Source organism: Anopheles gambiae, chromosome 2 (assembly GCF_943734735.2).
Source record: "Anopheles gambiae chromosome 2, idAnoGambNW_F1_1, whole genome shotgun sequence".
NCBI classification, from domain to species: domain Eukaryota; kingdom Metazoa; phylum Arthropoda; class Insecta; order Diptera; family Culicidae; genus Anopheles; species Anopheles gambiae.
This window is the reverse complement of record NC_064601.1, coordinates 116741145-116764608: the sequence shown is the minus strand read 5'-3', so window position 1 is coordinate 116764608 and position 23464 is coordinate 116741145. Positions and strand designations below refer to the sequence as shown.

Below are 23464 nucleotides of genomic sequence, written 5' to 3'. Positions count from 1 at the left end.
AGAGGGGGAAAAAGCGCTTCGAAAATAGACCAAGTTTTATCGATCACCGCCGCCCACCCAGCCCTTTTCCCTGAATTGTGTGCCACCAAGGGGCAAAAATCGTACCCCTCCCAAAAAAAAAACATGAAAATACTGCTGTACTCTAACTACACTCAACGGTGCCTGCGTCCACCGTCGGTGTGTGTGCTTTACTCCGTGTACATCCACCGAAAGCCCAATCCGATTCTAACGGAACCCTCCTGTTGGCGGCACCGAGAAATCGTACCTCACACCATCGACCGAACAGAAGAAGAAAAAAACACGTAATCACGCTTGCGAAGCTGGCTGCTCTGCTCTGCTTTGCCCTCTGGCGCTGTGAATTATAATTATAACGCCTTCCACCTTATTTTGGGGAGGGAGGAAGTGTTTTCGGGCTCGAGGGAGGAGGAATTTGATTTCAATTCTTTCGCCCCATCTGGCCCGGATCTGGCTCTCCGTAGGGGCCGGATGTGTTGCGCGTTGTTGTTTTTATTCCATTACACCCATATCAACCGCCGCCGCCTACTAGAGCCTGCATTTTGGTTTGAAAAGCAGCAAACACAACACCTTTGGAAGGCACTCACACACTGGGGCACTTTGACCTAAGCGTAGACTTCCTGGTCTGGCTCAAAGTGGGCCGATTCAACGCCCCACCTGGAAACGGTGGCCGATCGATTAATCCGATTCGGAGGGGTAGAAGACGTGAAGATCAATCAACCGATCCTTGGGCGTAGAGGAGCGATCCCGCGAGCGAGCAATTTACCGTTCGAATCGTTCTGTGCTGCCTTTTTCTCTGCATTCTTCGCACATAGGCAGGTGCTGTTACCAAACATTCGAGCTGAGGGAGGATTGATTTTTCCATCCAACGGGGTAAATGTACGATTATTCGGTTCAGTTTTGCTGGCAAGAAGAATAGAGATGATAATGAAGGAAATGAAAGAATAAAATCCTCCCAATAAACAGAGATGCTAGATTTCGCAGTTACAATTAGCAATCAAGGTGAAGAATTGGTTCACCGTTTTCATGTTTTCTTCTGCTGTGTCTTGCGCAAGATGCTAGATTCTTCCCAACTGAACGTTTGTTTATGTTTGGCAAAATATTTGGCTTCGTTATCACCTCACCACCCCAAACTAGAATCTTACAAATGTCACAGAAACGTGCTAATGGTACCCAACACACGTTTCCAATATACAATATTCCCTTAAATTCTTTTCCGAGTAGCACTACACCCTCGTGAGAATTTCCAGCCATACTCAGAACCACAAACGCATGAAGAGACGACAAGGGGGGGACTATTATGATTATTGGGAGGGGGACCATCATAAATAAGAAACCAAATATACCATCCCACAAGTTCTACAAGGATGGGAAGGTAATTAAACTGTAAAGGAGTGCTTGGGGGCGAACGACAGTAAATAACAGATTATGAAACGATGCGTCCCTTGAAAGCGGACCATTTTGGGCGGCCCCAAACAGAGGGGTCGGGTGCGGTCGGTCAACTAATAAACACTCATTTGCAAATCAGTGGCACGAAAACGTTCTCCGTTCTCATAAAGCTATGAAGGCGATGTCGTGTGGTCCATGACCCGAGAAGACTAGATTTAAGGCACATAATTAACCACTTACAAGGCACCTTTTATAGTAAGCATTCTTACTGGAAAGCACTTAACAAATCAAAGACAATAGAGTAACACACCGTAACAACAGAAAAAAAAACAACACACAAACACACGAACAACGATCGAAGAAAAAGGTAAAGGTGTAAAGTAGCTGAAAGATTACATACGCTAAACAGATAGCCTTTCAGCTTTGCCTTCAAATCCTTCAGGATAACCAGCTTGTTCGACTTGAAGCTGAAATCGGTTGGCGGCGACTGCTGCTGTTGCTGCGGCTGCGGCGACTGCTGCTGCTCGTTGATGCTCATCGCGATGGCGTATTCCTCAGGGACCGAAATCAATTTTCGGAATAGAATTTGGGGCGTCTAAATGCCCCCTCCGACCCTGGTTTTCCCTGCTTCAACGGGAGGGTTGATTTTTCATCGAATCTAGCAACCTACGATATTTCGGTCGATTTCTTATTTCTCACTTTTATTGCACACAAACACATAGACACACCAACACACACAGTTTGGGGGTGAAGAATTTCTGGTTTACACTTAACTACACACTATTTATACCGCCGCTTCTAGTGATAATACAAGTGAAAGGGAAATCAAAATATGATGCCATTTCCATAACTTCCTCTTCTTCCTCTTGCGCCACACAACACACACACACGCACGCCGTGTTACAGGGCGTTGGCGATAGACATCTCTTGTATGCTTTTGAACAGGGACAAACACCACACACAAAACAACAAACATGTTCCCCCCAGTCGCGCTCTCGGGTTCGTTCTAGTTTGATAAGAAAGCACCAGCCAACCAGCCAGCCAGCCACACGGCAGGTACTTATTATTTAATCGGAAATGAATTCCTTCTTCGACAAAACAAACAACCGAATCTACAAGAGATACACCTCACGCTACCTCTTTGGACGGAACAAGTGTCTGCTGTTTACTTTGACCTTCTTTGCCAAAAACACTTGAAGCGTGTACGACGAAAAACCGATTTCTGAGAGATGGCAACGCACACTGAGAACGTTGCTAAGGGTGTTGTTCACTTTACTTTTCTTGCCCACACTTGTTCCCACGAACGCACGCACCACGATCGAACGAGATTTCCCCCCAGTGTGTAGTGGGAGTTATTAATTACGGACATCGACATTTTCACGCACGATCGCATCCCACAAAAGTAAGCGATTCCATTCCCAAGAAGAAGAGCTAACGCTTCTCCTATTATTATCGATTTGATGGCACAAAAAGGCTCAAACCTCCCCTTGCCAATAGACAATCTACAAAACAAGCGACTTAAATTTTAAAGTACCGGCACGAATTCGAAGCGATCGAGCCATCGAACAACACACACTGAGACTCTTCGCTGCTGCTGCTGCATCCGCTTGGCGAAAAACTTTCCACAAATAGCTACTAATTGACTAAGCGCGATGTTTGCAGCCGGAAGTTTCTGAAATCTTCACCTCTTGACCAGCGTGCGCGCCGTGACCACTGAGCAGACGGCGGACACAGATCGTGCTGCTAATGTTATGCAAACAAATATGGCCAAACTCTGGACTGACCCCGTAAAAGAGACGGGCGTGCGATTTCTCATCCCCAGCCCCCCTATCTATGTCCCCGGCTCGTTTTTGAGCGACTTTTTTTTCGTTATTTGCAATGCTTTAAGTCAATATTTACCCAATATGCTTCTTCAGCGGAATCGGACAAGACAAATGTCTGTCGATGGATAACCCAAGCCAAACAGACCACTGGGGCCGTAGTACAAGCGCCAGCCGCAAAAAAAGAGTGATCGAAACCGATCCCGACCTTTCTTTGGAGGAATACGGCGCACACGACTTGACGCACGTTCGTGTGAGCACTTCATCATTGCTCTCTTCTCCTTCGTGATCCCGTATGCCCCCCACCCCTTCACGTCGTGTTGTGCGAAAAGAAATAGCACACACAACAAACATTAGCCGACATCAGCAGTTGTCTGCTGGCCGTGCCAGATGGTCCCAGGCGGACAAAACCGCGCCGCGCCGTACGCATTTATTTACTGATCTTCACACAATTGCCTGTGACGTGCGTCGCGTCTCCGTCCGTATGGAAAGGAGATAGAGATGTCAACACTCTTTGCTTAACCCCCCTCTTGGGAGCTTTCCACTTTCCCTTGTACTCGGAAAGGAAGTAAGGGTAGCGTGTCCGGGAGCGTGTAGACACGATTAGGAAGCAAAGTTGGCTCTAAAATGTTCTATTGTTGAGCAGTTACGGGTTCACTTTTGTGGCATGAGCAAATTTACCTAAACAGCTCACTTTTTCTATTGAATCTTGTCCTCGCTGGATGATAAAATTCCGACAAACAAAATTGGGGAATCATGTCGGAAGCAGCTCCTCCAGCTCATACGATAAAAGACACGTAAATGGAGCTACGAAAACCAAATGTTTGCTCACTAATTGACACTCTTGAAGAGGGTGTGTGTGTACTCAACACACATAAACTCACACAGCCACACACACACACGACACGGGTCTACTACTACACGTCTAATGGTGGTGCGATTTTCCATTTCATACCAATTACGATTTGCTTCATTTATTTTAATTCTACTCAATTTGCTTAATGATCCCGCCCCCCGCTAGACATTGTTGCTGAAGGGGTGGGGAGCTAGAGAAGAGCAATAGCAGTTCTGCTTCCTGTTTGCTACACCGTTTTGTCAGATTAACGATCGCAGCACGATTGCCACTTACAATGGAAATAATGCCGCCACGTACTTCCAGTGGAGTAGAATTTCCACAGCAGGAATGTCTAAACTGTGTCTCCCCACACGTCAGACACTTCCTAGACACTGATACCGTGGCGGTGACATTGAAGTTGCCGCGCTTAATAGAACAATCACCACACTCATCTTCCTGGGCCGGAGGAGAGGGGGTCTCTTTCATAGCAGTGGGACGAAGCAGGTGAAGAAACACACCAAACAAGCGCCAGATATATATATATATATATATATATATATATATTGAATGCAGGAACCAATAAATTTACCATCCTTCCGTCCAAGGTCGGACAGAACAGCAGCAGAATGGCTCATTAGTCGTCATAAGTGACCGCCCTTAGTGCATTGTTTCCCCAGCCCAGTCGTCCGGAGGAGCCCACAACAACCCAACAACTATTTGGCGCCGGGTGTTCCCTCCTCTCCGCGAACAGAAGAGATATCCTTCAGTGGCTCATAAATTGGTGCACCACCACACACCCATTCCCCCCCCCCCCCTCATCCCATCACATCACATCCCAGACAAGTGTTTTATTGAGCCTGTTTCGGATGGGCCCAACAACAACAACAACAGCAAATGCAGCGTCGTCGTTTCTTGTACGATGAACTCGAAAGTCAAGTGCAGAAGCAGAAACTCCCCTCGTTCGATCCTCCTATACTTCATCCCTCTTCTTCATTCAGGGTGGCACAACAACAATCGAAAAACTATTGCTCCCGGGCGCAAGCTGGGCATTGCCGATAATGATCTTCACACAATCGTGAAGGTTGTTCGTGGCGACTTCTGTTCGACGCGGTCGTCGTCGTCGTCGTGGTGGTGGCGTTCGCGCGAACATCGATAATTATTTGGAACGTGTTTCGGTCCAAAATTGATTCGTTTCCGTGTCTTCACAATCACTTTCCGGTGGCGATTTTTGCACGAAGGTATGAGGTGCACACCTTTTGGCACTATCTGATCGATTAATTGCAGAAATTCACAAAACTACCGTACGAGTGACTCACTCCAAACTCAGCGGCACTCCAAAAAGCATGCATTTTAGTCATGCAACGGACTCTCGGTAGCTTTCACAAATGGATTCACAATTCACACAACGAGATCCACCAAACACCAAAACAATTCGTACGATGCTCTCCCCCTCAGCACAAATGCACCGTAACGCACCGTGTATTGCACACGTAAAACACACGCGCGCCGCAGAGGATGATAGACGGCCGCGGACGTTCTCCACATCCAACACAACCCACCAACCCACCGCCAACACTCACTCCAGAGACAAGCTCACGCGCGCTCCACGGTACACGTTGTACTGCACACACCGTGGTATCGGCTCGGAAGAACTCCGAGCTCCGAACGCCACGAAAGTTCAATTGATACAAAAGCCCCAACACGGGACGGTTTTTTTGCTGTGTGCACGCGGTCGGTCTCTGATCGATCCAACAACACACACCGCACGCAACCGACGGCGACGTTCAAATGTGCGGCCCCGATCCCGAGTAGTGAAGAGCGATAGTGAGAGAAACGCCAGCAACCGACCGACCAGTAGCAGCAACAACAACAACACCGGAGAGAACCACCCGAAGAGAGCTTTTCTGGCGTGAGCTGCGCATATGACGTAGAGGCGCGTTCGACGATGCTCTACGGCAGCCCAGAGCGAACGAGGAGAGACCGCGGTAGTTTCTTCTCCCTTCCCTTCAGAGACTGTGTGTGCCGGGCTGGGACTTTCGGTTTCGACCTGTGGCGCTATACGATTATGCTTTCTTATGTTTCTGCCGTTCGCGTACACGCAGCATATTTCTTCCTTCTTAGCCCGTTCGTGACATGCTATTTCTTTTACTCCACGGCGTCGGACACATACGATGTGATTGGTAACTATTTCTCTTCCTGAGCGCGAATATGCAGTCAGAGTTCAGTTCCGTCTTTTTTGTTTTTGTTTTTGTTTGCCTCCATATGCTTTACCTTCGCGCGATGGAAGCCCCACACAGTGCCCCCACCTTACGACGTGTGATGTGAGAAAGCCAAACCCCCTTCCTGTGTGCTGCTGTTGCATAGTTGCCTCCTAGACTCGCTGTAGACTTAACCGGCTTAACTAGACGGTAATAAGACTGGCCCGGCCGATTGCGAAGGGCTGAACACTGAAAGTAAGTGGAGCAAAGGGGAAACACTAATCGCAAGAAAGGGACAGGAAGGTGCATTTTGCTGCATTTCATCATGTAAAGTATGGCTGGCGTGTGTGTGTGTGTGTGTGACTTGTGACAAAAGCGACTAGAGAACAACGTACGTACCCCCGTCACGCACTGATTGCGAAAGAGATTCGAACCGACTAAAGGGGACAGGGGGAAAAAGGAAACGAAGGGAAACGGATCCGTACAAAATGAGACACTCTATTTGTACGCGTATGGTAAACAAGGCTCAGCTTTAATTTACTATCGCCAATAGACGGTGGTGCGGGACGGCTCCGGAGATCTAAGGGGCACCATAGAGAGAGAGAGTATGAGGATGCTAATCAACAAACAATGAGCAATATGCAAAAACGAACAACCACTAGAGGGCACAAGAAACATGGAAAATGCAAACAAAATTAATCTTCAATCGAGGTCATGCTGATAAGGTTCGTCGCTGCTACCCTGCCTGCCTGTCTGCGTGCCTATCTCTCTGCTTGTGGTGCTCTCCTTCCCCTGTCCCTTGCGGCTTTGAAAAGGGCAATAAACGCTTCTCGATCGTTGCGAAAGCATGACTAGAAGCGATTAAATTCGAAAAGTGCAAGCAAAAAATGCTAAGAAAAGGAACAGACACAAAAAAGACGTTTATAATCGTTCGAATCGTTCCAGAAAACAGTTCCAGAAAGGACACAACACGAATATTTGATACACTTAAGTGTGTGCGTAAAAAAACAGCTTCAAAGCACTGCACAGTATGAAGGATTTCTTAAAACCAAACCATTATTCAAGCCGCTCCCGTACAGTTTGAGCGATAGTGTTATCATCATCCCCTTCAGGGTGTAAAGCACGTCATTCCATTACATCAGCAGAGCGGCGCTGATTCATTCGAGAGATGTTTGCGTCGGAAAACACAGCGCCGCAATACACGTGCTTAAGATTTCGACTGTGATTGTGTGTGCCTCAAGCCAGCTTCTTACTTCAGTGCGAAAAATCATTTGCCCTACGCTTGGAAAGGTACCGATTTGGGGATGAAATATTCAGCAGATTTCGCCGTTCGCAAGCGCGCTAAAGGCAGGGGAAAAGTTCAAAAATATTTCCCGCACTCCAGCAGCTGGGTTCTTTCCCGGATTCGAGGTTCGTTATTAAACACTCCAAAAACCCACCTATTGCTATGTTTGGGGTCAAACCAGCGAGCTTTGGTTTGTGTTTTCCCACTGTAAAATGGAATGGCGAGAACACACATACATACACACGCCATCTCCGCGTCGATATTCTCCCATTTTAATGCTTTGTAAGATCTTGTAAGTCAATCGTATACATTTTCTTCCGGTAAAACCGCACCTTCTTTTGTCTCTAATTCGATCCCATGCCTTCCTTTCTCTCTCGTTTTCGCTTTCCCTTCTTCTTTTCCCTATCTAACTCGCTATGACTCGTTTGACGCAGATGTGTGTATTTCCCATCCCAAAACGAACGAGGACGGTAGGAGGTCCGGAAGGTGATCAAATTCTTCAAACCAACTCCCCCATTCCATCCCATCCCATCAAGATCAGCGAGGCTGATCGAAGAACAATAGCGCGAAAGAATGGACCCGCCCGCTGCCCTCTTTCCTCCTTCTCATTTCACACATTCGCGAAATTTCCAGCTTCCTTCCAGCAGCAAATGGTTGAATTTTCCCGGCCGGCCGGCCGGCTAGCCAGCCCACCCCCTCCACAGGTTGTGGAAAACCGGGCGGCATTGGAATTTTGAATGGAATGTTCGTCACCGGAACGCGCTAAAACGAGACCTAAAAAGACACATACACACACACATTTCCGATACCGGGAATGCAAATGACTGGCTGGCGGCATTCGTTGCCGGTAAGAAATCGTCATCCGTTTTTGATTCCTCTCAAGCCAAGATCGATCGATCGACACAGCAGCAGCAGCAGCAGCGCGCCAATTAGCGCTCAGAAGGAATGTTCGTAATCGATGGAAATGGTGCTGCTGCCAGGGAATGCATTTGTTCCGGCATCGGACCGGGCACATAAAGCTCATGGATGCCTGCGCTGCGCCTTCCCACCAGCGCAAAGAACGGCGGCAACACATTTCCGGCAATCGTGGCTTCCAGATCGTGTCTTAATGTTCAAGCTGTTATACCTCCGAATGAGAAATTCATTTTTCGCTCGTTTGCGCGTTTAAGGTGTGTTATCCAATACCAGCCAGAGATAGAGAGAGATGGAGAGACAGTGAGAGAAAGATCAAGACGTAACTGCAGCCCATCGCGTTCACCGTTATCGCAGCTGGTTTGGTGTTCATTATTTTCCTTCCCAAATCGTCTATAACTCTGGCATGTTGATTACGAACCTGCAACGAGATAAGAAAAGAAGCGGGAAAAGATGAGTAAACTTTGAGATTGAAGAATGAAAAGGAAATGCGAATAATTTTCAGCGGTATGATTTCGACACTCAAGAGCACAACAGCAAAGCGAAAGACACTCCCGAAAAAGAACATGAAAACATAAAGCTCCGTTGAACATGCCGCTCTGGCCTCTTAACAGAGCGCTCGTGTTCGAGCGCTGTAGATACTGTGAATTGTGGCGAAGAACTACAGGCTTATAGGCCACATTTTGGGGCAGCCTTTCCAGCTTAAAATTCTGGATAATTAGAGCAACAACCTGTCACGGGGCTAGGGAAAAAGGGCACCGGTTACGAGGAGGTTGACACACTTCTGGCTGCGTTGGAAGGCCCGATCGTGCGTTAAGTTAAAGCCGGACCAGCAGAGCAAGATCAATCTCGCGCGATGGGCTCGTATAATAAAACCGTCGTCCATCGAAGAAAGTAGTTTTTAATTAGATATCCAGTAACGCGGTGTGAATGAAACCAGATTTTTCCACGAGAACTGGGCTAATCGTGTGCATCCCCCCCCAACCAGCCCCTTTTTTCCAATAAACGATCTACTTGCTTCCTCATCATTGATAACACGCCTCGTGCTGGGAACCCGGTAGCTGCGCGTCCGCTTTTCCACCCAGGCAACCTGTTCCGTGGCGGAAGGCGATCACAATTACGTGGCGAGAGTGTGTGGCGAGATTTTCCGTCCCGTGGATGAGGAATTAATGGGAAGCGGCTCGACGTACATCACACACACGCGCGTGTATGTGTATTTTGCTCTTTATGTTGCCATCATATTTCATCCTTTCAGCCAGTGTGTAAAGCCTTCATTGCGGAAGACACTCCCAAGAGACGCTTGCCTTGCTCTGTGTTGTCGTCGTGATTGATCTGTTTGGTTCGGGTTTTTCGCAAGAGCCCACAGGCTCTTTCGCTTCAGTTTCACACCGAACCTCCTCCTGTCTTCCGGCAGCACAGGTTGTGTTCCTACTCCTCCTTCTGCTTGGCGCGCTGTTACGGTTTTCACACACGCACTTCTCATTCAGTTTGCACACACGCTTTATCGCGCGCGTTTTGCGCGTTCCGAAAGATTGAATAACTTCGCGCACATGCCTGTTTGATGATGACTTTTGCGGTATTTATGTTTTGAGAGATGTGTGAGACGTGACCGGCGTGCAACCGGCGGAGGGGTGTTGTGCCATGTGCGAGTGGGAATGTTTGGTGGGTTGGGGCTGATAAGGCGGTCACACACTAGCATGCAGCAGAGGTCCCAGGCGGTTTGCTGGATCTGCTGCTGCTTCATCATTTTCCCATGGCTTTGATGGCTGAAACTGCGACTGCGGGGTTTGTTGCCAGTGTTCCTGTGCTGTAATCGCCGTTTCGTTTTCTCTGTAGCGCTTCACGCTTACTCCCTCCCTGACATGCGATGCTTTAGCTTAGCGCCACCGTTAAGAGAAGATGCATTTACACCGCCCAACTGCAACTGCATCAATCAACGCCTTGCACACCTGCTGCACCATCCCTATCAGTGTTACTGTAAGCTGTGTGTCTTATCGCTCTTGCCCGACCGTATGTGCAGTCCCCGTCCCCATACACGTTCATCATTTGCCACGATGAATTGCAACCTTTGCTAACTTTATGACTTAATTGTACTGTGGTCGAGGAATAGACGGGATTGAAGGAGGATTGGTAGACAAGTTTGACGTTACTTAGAATTAGAAAATTAGACGCCGGGAAAGAAACTTGTCTTCCGGCGAATGTATAGACTTTGTCCTGCGTCAATGTTGCCTTTAGTCGATGGTATTGATTGGGTACCTTCGTACTGATTTACCGCAAAAGACAATATTTGTAATGCAATAAAGTTCAAGCTTACTTTAGAAGTTTGAGTTCCTGGAGAAAATGATGTAAGCACACAATTAGTTTTCATAATCATCTCCCAAAATAAGGTCAATTTGAACCTTAATATGACCCAAAATACCTTCAATTGCTCGTATTAGGTTCCATCATCCCAACGCTCTTCGGCGTTCGCCATTACGAACGAACGGAAGTTTTGGGACAATTCTTTGCCCATTACGTCATCTTTCGCTCTTCGCCCTCGGTACGGTTTTGGTTCCGAATTTTCCAATAATTTCCATCGACACCTTTTTGCGTGAATAATTTGCCAAAGTACTTGGACGATCTGAGACGACGACGACGCAAGAGGGAGCGGAAGGAAAACGGGAAAAATGAAAGGCGGCAAAACGGTTAACGTAATCGGCGCAGACACAGGCACACACACACACACTAAGGCACCTTTTCCCAGTTCCTTTCCTCATTTCTCTGGTGCTTGTTGTTGGAGGTAGAGGCAACAAAAAACGCCATCATCATTGCTGGCGTTAATTGGCCCGGGGAAAGGCGTAAACAATCCATTGGTCATGCTGCCACATCAGATTTATTTGACTTTATTTTGCAGCTTGTTTCTCCCCGCCTCCCTCGGTTGAGAGCTCTGCCGGAAGGGATGGATCAACAACACGTAAAGAGAGGGGGGGATGAAAAACGACCACTGATGAGGGTTTTTCAGTGGACCGTCCGTCCGTCAAGCGAAGCTCTAATTTGCCAAAATACGCCCAAGCGCGGCCTATAACGGGAACACAAATTCCGCACACCGTAAGACCGCGCGACCCGGGGAGGGAGATGTAATTCGTTAAAGTTTCTTTAGCACAAAAGCCCGATTCGATTCGAAACAGCCATGAACTGTAGCGGGGGCACATGAAGCACAGCATGCCGACGACCGATAAGAATGGGCACACATACACTATCAGCCGAATTACATGCGCGTCCAGCTGATAAGCCGAATTATTGGAAGTTGTCCGAAACTCGCCAGGGACCTCACAGACAGCCCCCACCGAGAAGGAGTGGCGCGAATCACCATAATCTAATGCAAGCGATGAGTTAAGCTGTTGACGTTAGCAATCGTTACAAAAAAAGAGTTCAATTATTCATTTTTTCATGCTTTTTTTGGGTTTGCGGAACACGACTCAGAAATTGAAATCATCCCTTCCAGAAGTTGTTGAGCGGGGTAAACACATTTGCCGATTTCGTCATGTTTCGCTGAAGGTACAAATGGATTTCTCGAATGAACTTCACCCAGTAATTCCTGGTCCTGGTTTGTTGGTGCCGGCCAGCGAAAGCTGTTTGACCTTTTCGCACGGCACAACTCGAGTGCGCCCGCGAACAGATTCAATTTTGTCCACCACAAACCGGAACGAATCCATTTATCGACAGCCACCGGGCGCCGGGAGAGCGCGTCGAAAAGGCTCTAAAATTCCACTCCCTTTCCTCTTAGTGCATCCTTCTCCTACAGGACCTGCTCTCTCTTTCTCTCTCTTTCGGGTCTTCCAGAGCACGGGATGCGCCTGATGGTTTCGCATTGGAATTTAATTAATGAACTCGGATCGATTCCGTCATCCGGCCCCGACGAGCCCGAGGATCCGTGGGACACACACACACACACACCGCGCAACGCACAAAAGCCTGATGGCGAATCGTTATCACCCATCAACAGGCAAAACACCGCCACGGTCATAACCACCGACGTGGAGAGATGCCAGCAACCACACGAGGAAGTCGTCACCGCCATCCGGCCGTCCGGTGTGTGTGTCCCTTTTTGCGCGTGCGGACACGGACACAAACCGCCGACGATCCAGAGACGGTTGCTGTTGGTGTACGTGATTGGCAAAACGATTCCACCATCAGGTCCACACAGAGTTAGCCACAGTGTTACTGGGAAGCAGTGACAACAAAAAAACACTTTCACCCGCGGCGGCCACAAAGCTTCGGACACACACACACACCGTGCTGCGGAAGACGACTTTTTAATCGTTTAACGTTTAACGAGATTGCTCATCGCGGGGTGCTGCAAACAAGGAAGGAGGAACGATCCCCGTTTGACGACATCGGCATACCTCTGTGTGTGTGTCTGTGTGTGTCACATCCGGACGATCTCTTTCTCCTCCAGTCCTCCGATGTAGACCACAAACCAGGATTCGATGCATTACACACTCTCCCTTCGTTTCATCATCATCATGCTGCCCAGAGGGGTAAAGAGTTAATCGATTGTCCTAAGGCAACAACAGCGCATCAGACTGCACACTGATTGCTTTCAAAACAAGCAATCTGTAGTGTGATAAAACCCTCTCCCCTTCTCGCTCCAACATACCCATATACGCCATTGTATATACGTAGTGGAGAACGTGGGCGGCGCGGAAAGGATATTGATTTTAGTTAAATTAACAATGTATCCTTTTATGTGCACAGGACGAGGGGTATATCACATGGAAAGTAATTTAATTATAGCACTTTCATGCTTTAAAGGTACATTTTGTTGTGTTTTATTGGGGGTTTTGAATGCCTTTTTATAGCATGTGTATTCAACAGTAAGTGGCCTGCAGAAAGCATTTCTCTCATAATTTGCAAAAACAGCCACTTCCAGCCGTCTAGAGACGTAATTAAAATCAATTTAAATAAGCTCCAGCACTGTATGAACACGCTCCTTTACCGAGACTGACCGACCGGGGCAAGTTTATCTTGGCAAGCGCCCGTGAAATTCAAATCACACACCACAGCCGTACAAAGAATCCAGCAACTCAACGGAGCGTATTTACATGCATACGTCAATTTCGAACATCGTGAAGCATAAGCGATCACACACACACTGCCATACACTTTGTAACGATCATGGGTGGAATGACTTCCCAGAAGGCATGTGAAGCCCACGCACCGTTTGGTGCGTCGTAATGAAAAACCAACCAGCCAGCCAGCCAGCCAACGAGACTCGTCGATTCTTCCATCTTGCCACAAGCAACGAACGACATAAATCATTAAAACGCACCGACTTGATTACATTTCCCACAAAACGGCGCGTCGTACGCAATGCATTGTGGCTGTTGGCTGTGGTGTGGTGTCGTTAATCTTGGGCTCGCTTGTGGTCGTCGGTACACAACAGAGCCCCCTGACACACAGGGGGTGGGGTGCTGCACCAGAATAATTGCCATGCTCTGGTTTCGGACGCGCACGCCCGCGTCCCTTTGGAGGTTGCAGCAGCACACGCTTGGTCGATCGGTCAACAGCATAAGCCAAGCCAGATCCCAAGACGCGTGCACTTTATGCAAATATACACGCGAAACATGCACTTCCTCCATTGCACACACACTGCAAGGTGGAAGGTGCACAAGTGTGTATGTGTGTGTGAGTTATTGAAGGGATTGCGTATCCGGTTTACGTATCGATCATAGGAGCGCGAGCGATCAAGAAACCGATCAATGACTGTTTCGACGGCGAAGCGGTTCGATGCTTTTCATTAAGCGCCGTTTGCGTACGATTAGTCACAGGTGAATGGGACACAACATTGCGAGGGAAGGAATGTGACGGCATTGTGTTATGATAAGAATCAGCGGAGTTGGATCAAAAGCCATGCGTGCGCGCGCGCGGTGGAAGGATGCTTCCGGCCACTTACAACACTTCCAATGAAATTCGCTTTCGTTTTCTGTTTTAAATTATTTATTTTTTCAATTTCCTTCCTCTCTTGCAGCCTGATGTCACATTATCTACTGCCCACACACGGACACACCGGCGCAGGCACGTACGCCAGCGAAATGTGTTTGGCAAAAAAACATCAAAGAGCCGTCAGCTTCATCCTAATGGATGGATGAATGTGTGGTGTGTTGGTTTGGTTGAGGTGAATAAAATGAGCATAAATATTCAATCGAGACTGTTGCGTAAGGTGCGATCGTCTGATCGATTGGGAAGGGGTTTCAGGCTACAGGCTTATCGGATCGGTTTAGTGAAATTGTGACAAGATCCGTGATTTTGCAACAGGAACTGTGGAATTTTGTGGAAAATCCCAAACATTGTTGGTGACCTCTGCACTGGCTGGTAATAGATTCCACAAGCTGTTGGGTTCTTCTGACTGGGAAATTACCCAACAAAACGGAATCAATCCCATTGATCGTCCAAGATGCCAAGAGGAATCAACAGAGCCAGTAGGAAGGTGGTTAATTTAATTGATAAAAGCTGTTCGAGAGCAGCTAATCGAGGTGGCAGCAGCACAGCAAAAGAATGCAAACTTCGAACCAAAGCACATTCATAGAGCCGACCCCTTTGCTTCCTCCCTCCCCGATCTGTCACGGATGACCGAACCGGTTTGTGGCGAAATTACTGTCCCACGACGACGACCGTCCGACAGAAAATCAAGGCTTTTCCTGTTACCCTGGCGCTGGCTTCCATTTCCCAAGCGCCTGCCGAGAGAGTTCAGCGAGTCGTGCAGCTAATTGAAGGATAATTAGAAGATGATTGAGATGAGCAGTAGCACCTAGCCCTAGCGCACCAGTAGCTAGGGAAGAGGAAGCCGAGAACCCGCGATCACGTAGATTCGCGTGCACCCCCGGGGGTAAAGGGTGCTGCTGCTGCTGCTGCTGGTGGTGTCTGGAGAAGATGCCACTTTTTCAAATTGCAGCATTGGTACCTCCCCCTCCTCTTCTACTACCCACCCGACCACCCGGCTAATTGATGATGGAATGCGAACTATGCGCACACCACCATCTTCCCTGGCTTGGCTGTGACCCAAATTGCCCTTTTGCGCCATCATTTCACGCATTCTGATACAGCAGCACCTAGCTTCTTCTTTCGGAAAGGAGGAAGGAGAATACTGTGCGTGTGTGTGTGTGTGTGCAGGCTGATAATATATATCATGAATGATAAGTACACGGTAATTTGAACCTTCATCTTGGGTTGCGGGTTAGGATGGGAGGCGGACCTTGAAGGGTCCACCACCACGACCAATCGATTCACGTAGTGATTGTTTCTTGCAATATCACCGTCAAACCACCGGCTGTGAAGAATACACTCTGGAGCCGTTTTTAAGCCCCAGCACCACCACTACCACCTGCTAACTAAATCCACCGACACAGCCCCATAAATAAGATAAATTGTTTTCCTGTATCCTAAGCTCATCGAAAAACGAAACCATAATCCTTCTTTTCGTTTAGGCGTTCTCTCTCTCTCTCTCTCCTTTTCTCTCTACAGAAGAAATTCGCACTACACAAATCGTCGTCCTTGGAATCGATCGACCCGCGCTCCAGAGCAAATAACGATTTGGCCAAGATAAACACAAATAATGGCAAAATAAATAGCCGAAGCACTGATGGAAAGCAGCGAGACGACCGACGACCGGCACCACGACGGCGCATTTGTCCTCATTATGGCGTGCAAATTTCATGGCCATGGAATGCAAATCATTGCAGGGAAGGGCAGGCAGGCAGGCAGGGGGGGGTTGTGTTGGGTGTCCTTTATCGTTCCGCAAGCTATTTTTCTGATAAATCTCCCAATCAACTCAAACAATGCATCAATCGATGAGAGAAAGCATAAAGGAAGTGTGCTGACAGCTGAAAAGTGTGAATCGGGTGGCATATCATGCCCCACGAAAGAATCTGCCACCATCATCACCACCAATCCAACCCAAGTCGGACGGACGGAAGACGCTTTTTCCCTGCCACAGCTTTGGGGAGACGCTTTTCGGCGCTATTTCCCTGGCCTCGAGAAAGCACTGCAACGCGAGAAAACAGAAAAAACCCACCACAAGTCGTTACATAATAAACCGAAAGATTTTATTGTTTTTCTTCATTCGTGTGCTCCTCCCCTATTCCCCTATTCCCCCTAAAGATCGTAAATGACCATCCAAAATGTAGCAGAGCGATAGAAAGAGAGAAAGAGCAAGAGAGAGAAGACACAAGAACAGTAACAGTAACAAAGACGGTAAAACAACGGGCTAAAGTTGCGACTGTCCGGTGGTGCTCGAGGGCTTTTTGGGGTGCCTTTTCTTTTCGACACAAGCTGCCCAGCGAGCGTAAGGGAGCCCCGCGAGGTGTCGACAGTTGGAACTGCTACTATGTGTGTGTGTGCGTCGCATTTTATTGCAACAAAAGCCATAGTGCGTCTAACTCTTGTGGGGCTTGTGGGGCCTTGTGGAACGCGTAGAAACTGCGGAGGGCAGGTTGGTGCGCCATGGCAGTTTCTTCAGTACAGCCTAATGGCAATTTTTGGATCCCTCCGTCCTGTGGTAAATCACTGGGACGGCGCTGCTGGAAAGAGAGCTTTGAGAGAGCTTTAGTTCCATTTTATTCCGAGCACCAAAACACAGCACACACGAAGGCAAAAGGGGAGGAGGAATGGCGGCTTCTTGTTCGGTGGTGTCGGACCGGTGCCTTACTTACTGACTATTTAGTTTGGTTGTGCCACACACACCACACCACACCATACAGGTCGGAAATGGGAACGTGTGAACTCTTAATGCTACTGTTGCTGTTGGCAACAACTCTGGCTGTGGCTGCTACGGCAGTTGTGTTACACTTGCACCCGAGAGGAAACATGGCCACGAGGTTAAAGGTGTTGTTTTATGTGCAACAACCACTCTCGACCGACCGACGGACCGACCGACCGATTGCCAAATATGTTGAGGAAATGATAGTAATTTACTTTGTCTCCAGATCGTTCCTCCCCACTGTTGAGTCTTATTGCGAGCCAAAATGCGTCTAAATAATTCATGCTTTGTAAGGGGGGTTGTAGGCGACAAAGAGATTCAATTGCCAAAGACCCTTTCCTCAGGGAGGAGTGTTTGTTGTAATTCGTTTTTTATTTAAATTTCTTCCAAATGCTTGGGTAATATCACGATCGACTATCTTCGTGGGAATGCCTAAAATAAAATACAATCAGGTAATTAAAATTAAGCACAGTTTTGGAAATTGACATTTGATTTAATAGAAAAATCCTTTCGAAGAACATTTCCTGCGTTGGAAGTCTCAAAATAACCCCCAACTCCTCAAGTAGCATACACACACAAATCGTTAAACGGCTTCGTCAAAGAGGTGGGGAATAAACGGATGGCAAATCAACACATTACCCAAACCCGATCGAAACGATAAAAGGTGGCGCGTACCCACGTGCCAACAACACACCTACACGCGTGAACCATCATCATCATCATCGGCTTGAAGGAAGGACCACAAAAAAGGCTTCCTCCCCCGTTTCGAGCGGATGATGCTACCGGGAGTGTTTAATTTCCTTTCGCAAACAATTTTCGACACGCCATCACCTCCAATCGACACAGGGATTGCCAAAAATATCCTTAGAAGAGCTAGAACAAACTCCAAAAAACACGCCAACGCCACCAACGCGTGGGAAAAGGATCAGCGAGAGATCCAGCGCACACACTCCGCAGGACGGACACATCACAACCCGGCACATTTATCGGCATTTTCGTAGGGTGTGTCACGGGTGCGTGTGTGTGCGTGTGTGCGTGTGGTTAGGAAAGAAAACATCGGGCAGATATACAAACATTCGAATCACTTTGCGTGATAAGCGCGTGGTTGGTGGCGATAAAACGGTGGCTTTTTGATAGGGTCTTTGCTTTAAGAACATCCCACACCCAGGGGGAGACACCATCCAACCCAGTCATATTGGGCCAGTCGTCTTCACGCTGGCGGAACTTGGCACGAGAACCTCGAATCAACGTTGTCATCGGTCTCGTCGCGTGGTCATCAGCTTAATTGATTGCGGTTGTCTCTAATCGAAGGTCAATAAATCAATTGTCCCGGTCCCGGTCCGCAACGTTCGCCCCGTCCGTCCGTCCATCCGGAAGCGAACCGTATAATCTCCCGCTCGGTTTACCTACACTTTTGCGACCTTAGGGAGAAGGGTTTGATAGTTCCCCCTCCCCTCCACACCACCAAATCGAACGTTGACAGGCGATGATAACGAGTCGTGAAGAGGCATTATGGCATAGCAGAGACCAAGAGAGCCGGTTTCACCCAAAAATGTTGCAAAATGTCTTTCTAAAGAGGGACCCCCCCCCTTTGATGATCGACCACGTTGTTGTTGGTGATGATGGTGGTGATGATGGCGTTACGCAATTACTAAAACCATGTGCATACGAGCTCATCTAACGCTTTTTCTTCTTCATCTTTTTCTCCAGTTTTATAGCACCACTTTACCGATCCACCAGGTAAGACAACGATCCTCACTCTCTCTCTCTCTCTCTCGCTTCCCGGTTTGGGGGGCGGCTTTGCCGCTTTTTTAATGAGCTGTAAAGTGTGCATTTTTATGCCAAAAGGCGGGGGGGGGGGGGGGGAGGAGAAGCGGCGCTTTAGCGAAGCACTATTTTGCATCATTAGGAAACACCGTGTGACGAGCGTCCGAGTGAATGCTTAAATTACTGACTCAAAGAAGAAGGATTGCGACCGTACTTGTAGCTTTAAATGCTACAACAATGCTTGGTTCAGAGAGCTTTAAAGATCGAAAACTGAAGAAACGAAGAAAAGCTTTCATAGAAGCAACGATGATTCACAGAACGATTCGATTAGAGAGATACCGGAAAGAATGCGAATTGCTGTAATCGTCCCTTCTAGACGTTCATTCCATGCATTCGAATTGACTGTTGTCACGCCATCGGAAGCAGACTTTGACAGCAAAAACGAGACAAACCGCGGACATTTTGATTTGGAAATGGTCCCCCTCCCCTCTCCTCCACCCTCCTCTTGTCAATCGATTGCGGTGCGGTTTTGACAATTTGTGGCAGGCAGGCAGCAACGTGATAATGATTTCCCCCGGTTCCACCCGAACCACACCAAGCTAATCATTGGCCGCAATCCACAATCCGTCCATCGATCGGTAGCCACATATTTCCGGCCCCGACGAGCGACATGTAACCCCCCGTTTTGCGGGTAGCTTTTATTGTGGATTTAACCGCCAGCAGAGGAAATGTCCAATACAGCGAGAGGCGCAAGATTAACGAAAGACCCTCGTCCCTCGTGCTATCGTATCGAAAACATGGAATGACGGCACTTGTGTGATAACGATTAGGAAGGGACCAACACACACACCACCGTTGGAAGAGTGAAGAAGCGTTGTCGGAACAAGCGAAAGCCGTGTCGAACAAGAGACTAATCATGGTTTCAATTCTTATCTCTCTCTCCCCCCTTTCCAGGCGGTCCCCGGGCGGGGTTTGCAGCAATTCTGAATCACTCTTCGCCGCGCTAAACCGTCCTGTGCGTTTGATTTTGGGGTGCGTAAAACATGCGGGAATACGCGCAAAAGGAGACAACTCCCTGGGGGGAAGTGGTGTTATGGGGTACACCTGTTCCATAATTCCTCGGCCCACACGTACATGTCACACGGCCGATATTACATTCCGCTGCGGTTTTGGAATAATTTGCCACTCGTTGCTCGATGCGTCCCACCAGTTGGGTGGAGGGAGCGATTTGCGTCGGCGTGTTGAGTCCGGCTCGGCAATTAAAAGCAATTCGTACATGCCATCTTCAGTCCTGTGTCCACCGTGTGTGTGTGTGTGTGTCGGCGACGGGGGGACGGTTGATTTGCGACAACAAGAAGAAGACGATCGATCGGTTTTCGCGTTTCCATCGCGCAACCGGTGAAATACACTCGTCGCCGTCGTCGTGTGTGTGTGCTTCTATTCCCACACATATTTGCAGCGAAAAGGTAACAAAAAAAAAAACTCATCACCAGCAACCTAGAAGAGAAGCAGACGGACGGAGAGCAGAGGTATTAAAACCTGTTTCTATCTTAAATGCTTCTACCACCCCATTGGAGAAGCAAAAACCACTCGAGCAAGCAGCGAGTGATTCCGTGACTCTTCGCGTCTTACCTTTCTGGGGTAGAAAGAGGGGGGGAGGGGGAGGGGGGGGGTACGATCCTCTCGCTTGCCGTCTGTGTTTGTGCCTGTCGATCGTTCGTTTTCGGAAGATAAACGATGCTCTAGGTCACGCCAATCAAGAGACACAGGCCAGAGACCGTAGACAGGAGGACCAAAAACTTAGTGTATGGTGGGCGGAAGGAGGATGGCAGTCGGGCCGGAGAAGGAGACACAACAGTTGTCCCGAGGCAGTTTCGCAAGAGAGCAATTAGTGCAAAAATTGTCACAAAATTGCAATTGACGAAGGGGTCTGTGCGTCGGCAAAAATACTCCATTTTTTCTCCCGGGGCACATTCTTCATCCTAAAACGAAGGGAAAACACGCTTAAGCTGGCCGAAAGTCCCCCCGGCGCACAGCTAAAAGAGACAGCCGGCTTATCCAAAGCAAGCCATGCGTTGTCGTCGTCGCCTGCTACAGTTCAGTCACGCGCATACACACACACATGGACGCACTAGAATCTTCTCGCAAAAAAATTAATAAACACCTTGAACCTGCCTGCGCGCTTCAGATCTGACATTTGAACCAAATAGCAGAGTGGTTGTGATAAATGTCTCAAAACAAACCGGTCAGCCGCCCTTGTCCACCACCAGCACCACCCCCAGGGACCGGGAATGGGAAAGAAGAAGAAGCCTCACATCCCCCTCCCCCCTTCGTCTAGTGGTGCGTACTATTTTAGATAACATTAGTCACACACTAATGCGGCGCCCCAATTGCGTATGTGTGAATCACACACCTTGAGACGCGTTGTAATTTATCCTCCTAAAAAGTGATATTTTCTTATGTGCCCGGCAGCAACAGCCACAACACGTCCCATCGGAGCTGTGTCACAGCACCCCGCGGGGTATGTGTGTTGGAGCGCCGACAGTAGAGAAAATATGTCCGCGATCGTACCTGATAATATGAATCCGCCATTTTGAGATGAGTGTGTGTTGTGTTCCGAGGGCGCTCCTCGGCGCGCGCGATGCTCCCTCTCGTTCACTCGCGCGCTCGATCGAGGCTGCTGCGCTGCTTCGCCTTTGTTCGCTCTCTCTCTCTCGCTCTGCCGCCAGGGAATTCCTTCACCACTTAACGCACAGAAAATAACACACAACACCACCAACTTCTAAATGACGTTCCTTCGTTGTTGTTTTGCCTTCTTTGCCGCTTTGCTTTGCGAATATGATCCGGGGATTAGGGGATGCTTCTCTTGTCCCCCGGCCCTGTTTCTTCTTATTTTACCAACATTCAAACACTCACGCACAAAACACACATACACACAGGTTTACAGAGTATTGTGCAAAAAGGGTCGATCAAAAAATGCACCTCTTCCTTCTCCTTTGCTCGCTCTCTCTCTCTCTCTCCCAGAGCACACACGATCAAACGCGATCGCAATTGCACACGCACTCACTCTCGCTCTATCTCTTTCCCACGCTCGCTCTCACGTACGCTTTGTTACATTTTCTTTCCTTCTTTTCACTTTTTCCGCCGTCTGGCAGAAACGGTAGCAAAGTGTAAACGTCACACACTGCTGTGCGCCCAACAACACTCCGGGAAGATTGGGGGCCAGCCAGCCAGCCAGCGGGCAAAGCGGGGATCACTGTCGGACGCGATCACCACTGAAAACACGGATCCGGATGGGACCGGACGCACAAACGCACACACACATACACATATACACAAACGCGCGCCGGTGGCAGTTTTGGCTTCCGGCACAAGGCCCGTTGAAAAGCCCGTTGTTTTCAATTCCCTCGAAATGGGCTCTTCAGTTTTCTACGGCCACTTTCTACACAGTCAATGCACACACTGCTCATTCACAACGACGACAGCAACGCTACACTCCCCTACACACCTCCTTCTTGGCATAAACACACATACACATACACACAAGAGACTCCGACTGCGTTCCCATGCACAGCAAGCGACGGACGAACGGTGTTTGTGATGAAGGGATTGCGGTTGCTCACGTCTCGTGCGAAAGAATGCTACGGGGCTGCACCATTCCGTCACAGCCAAAGTGCATACAGTCGGTGCAGCAATTGCAGGCCAATTCCAAGCAGCTGCAATTGATTTGGATTTGGAAACACACGCACACACACTGTTCTCTTCGCCTCTTTGCGAGACCGCAATCGAAACGGTGGCCCGTACCGCCCGAACCAGCACTGGAGGACGGTTGCGTTCGACGTTAGAAACACACAAAAACAGACTACTAGACCCTCGGCGAGCCCGCAGGCTGATGGTGGTGGTGGTAGTGGTCTGTGTGCGAACGCGCGTACGTCTGCGTGTGTGTGAGTATGTAGTGACACACACGGTTCCACTCGAGAGAACACGACACGAACCAACGGTCAGACGGAGAACGGAGGAATGCTCGCAACGGACTGAATGAATGAAAACGGGACGAACACACCAGCGCACAACACCGACGGGCGGATGGGTTCGTCTTCGCAACTTGGAGATTAGCTTGGCTAAGGGCGCGGAAATGAAGGGCGGCGCACCGCACAAGGGACAGCCGTACAGGGGCGGGAACGCATACGAGGACACACAGCGGGAGAGAGGGGCGAACAAAACAGGAAACTGGAAACGGAAAAAGGAGCGCGTTTCACGGGAGGAAAATAAATAAAAACTCAAAGCGCTTTTCGAAAGCTGTTCTTGCGTCGCCGTTTGACAGCTGACAGTTGCGTGTCGGGGTCTCGGCAAGGTTCATATAGATGTGGTAGATTCGTTCATTCTTGGCAGAATTGCGGTTGGGGGTTTTGTTTTATTTTAGCCCAAAAAGGGAACTTTCAGGGGATATTGAATAGATTTTAGGAACTACCGTAATAACACGAAGCCCTTATGATGCTTTTAATT

At 48.7% G+C, this 23464-nt stretch overlaps 1 protein-coding gene across 6 annotated transcripts in view; it reads right to left on the bottom strand.

Moving 5' to 3' along the window:
* Window positions 1-23286, bottom strand: part of LOC1269639 (serine/threonine-protein kinase N) — a 62258-nt gene extending 38972 nt beyond the window's left edge. For 2 of the 6 annotated variants that reach the window (XM_061651663.1, XM_061651667.1), the window contains exon 1: window positions 21530-23286. In XM_061651663.1, coding sequence (XP_061507647.1) covers window positions 21530-21550 — 21 coding nt within the window. In that variant the 5' untranslated portion in view covers window positions 21551-23286. Of the gene's footprint in view, window positions 1-1804; window positions 2203-5626; window positions 5849-21529 lie in introns of those variants that run through there. The other 4 variants (XM_061651660.1, XM_061651659.1, XM_061651661.1 and 1 more) reach the window with 4 other exon arrangements.
* Window positions 23287-23464: the final 178 nt, after the last annotated feature.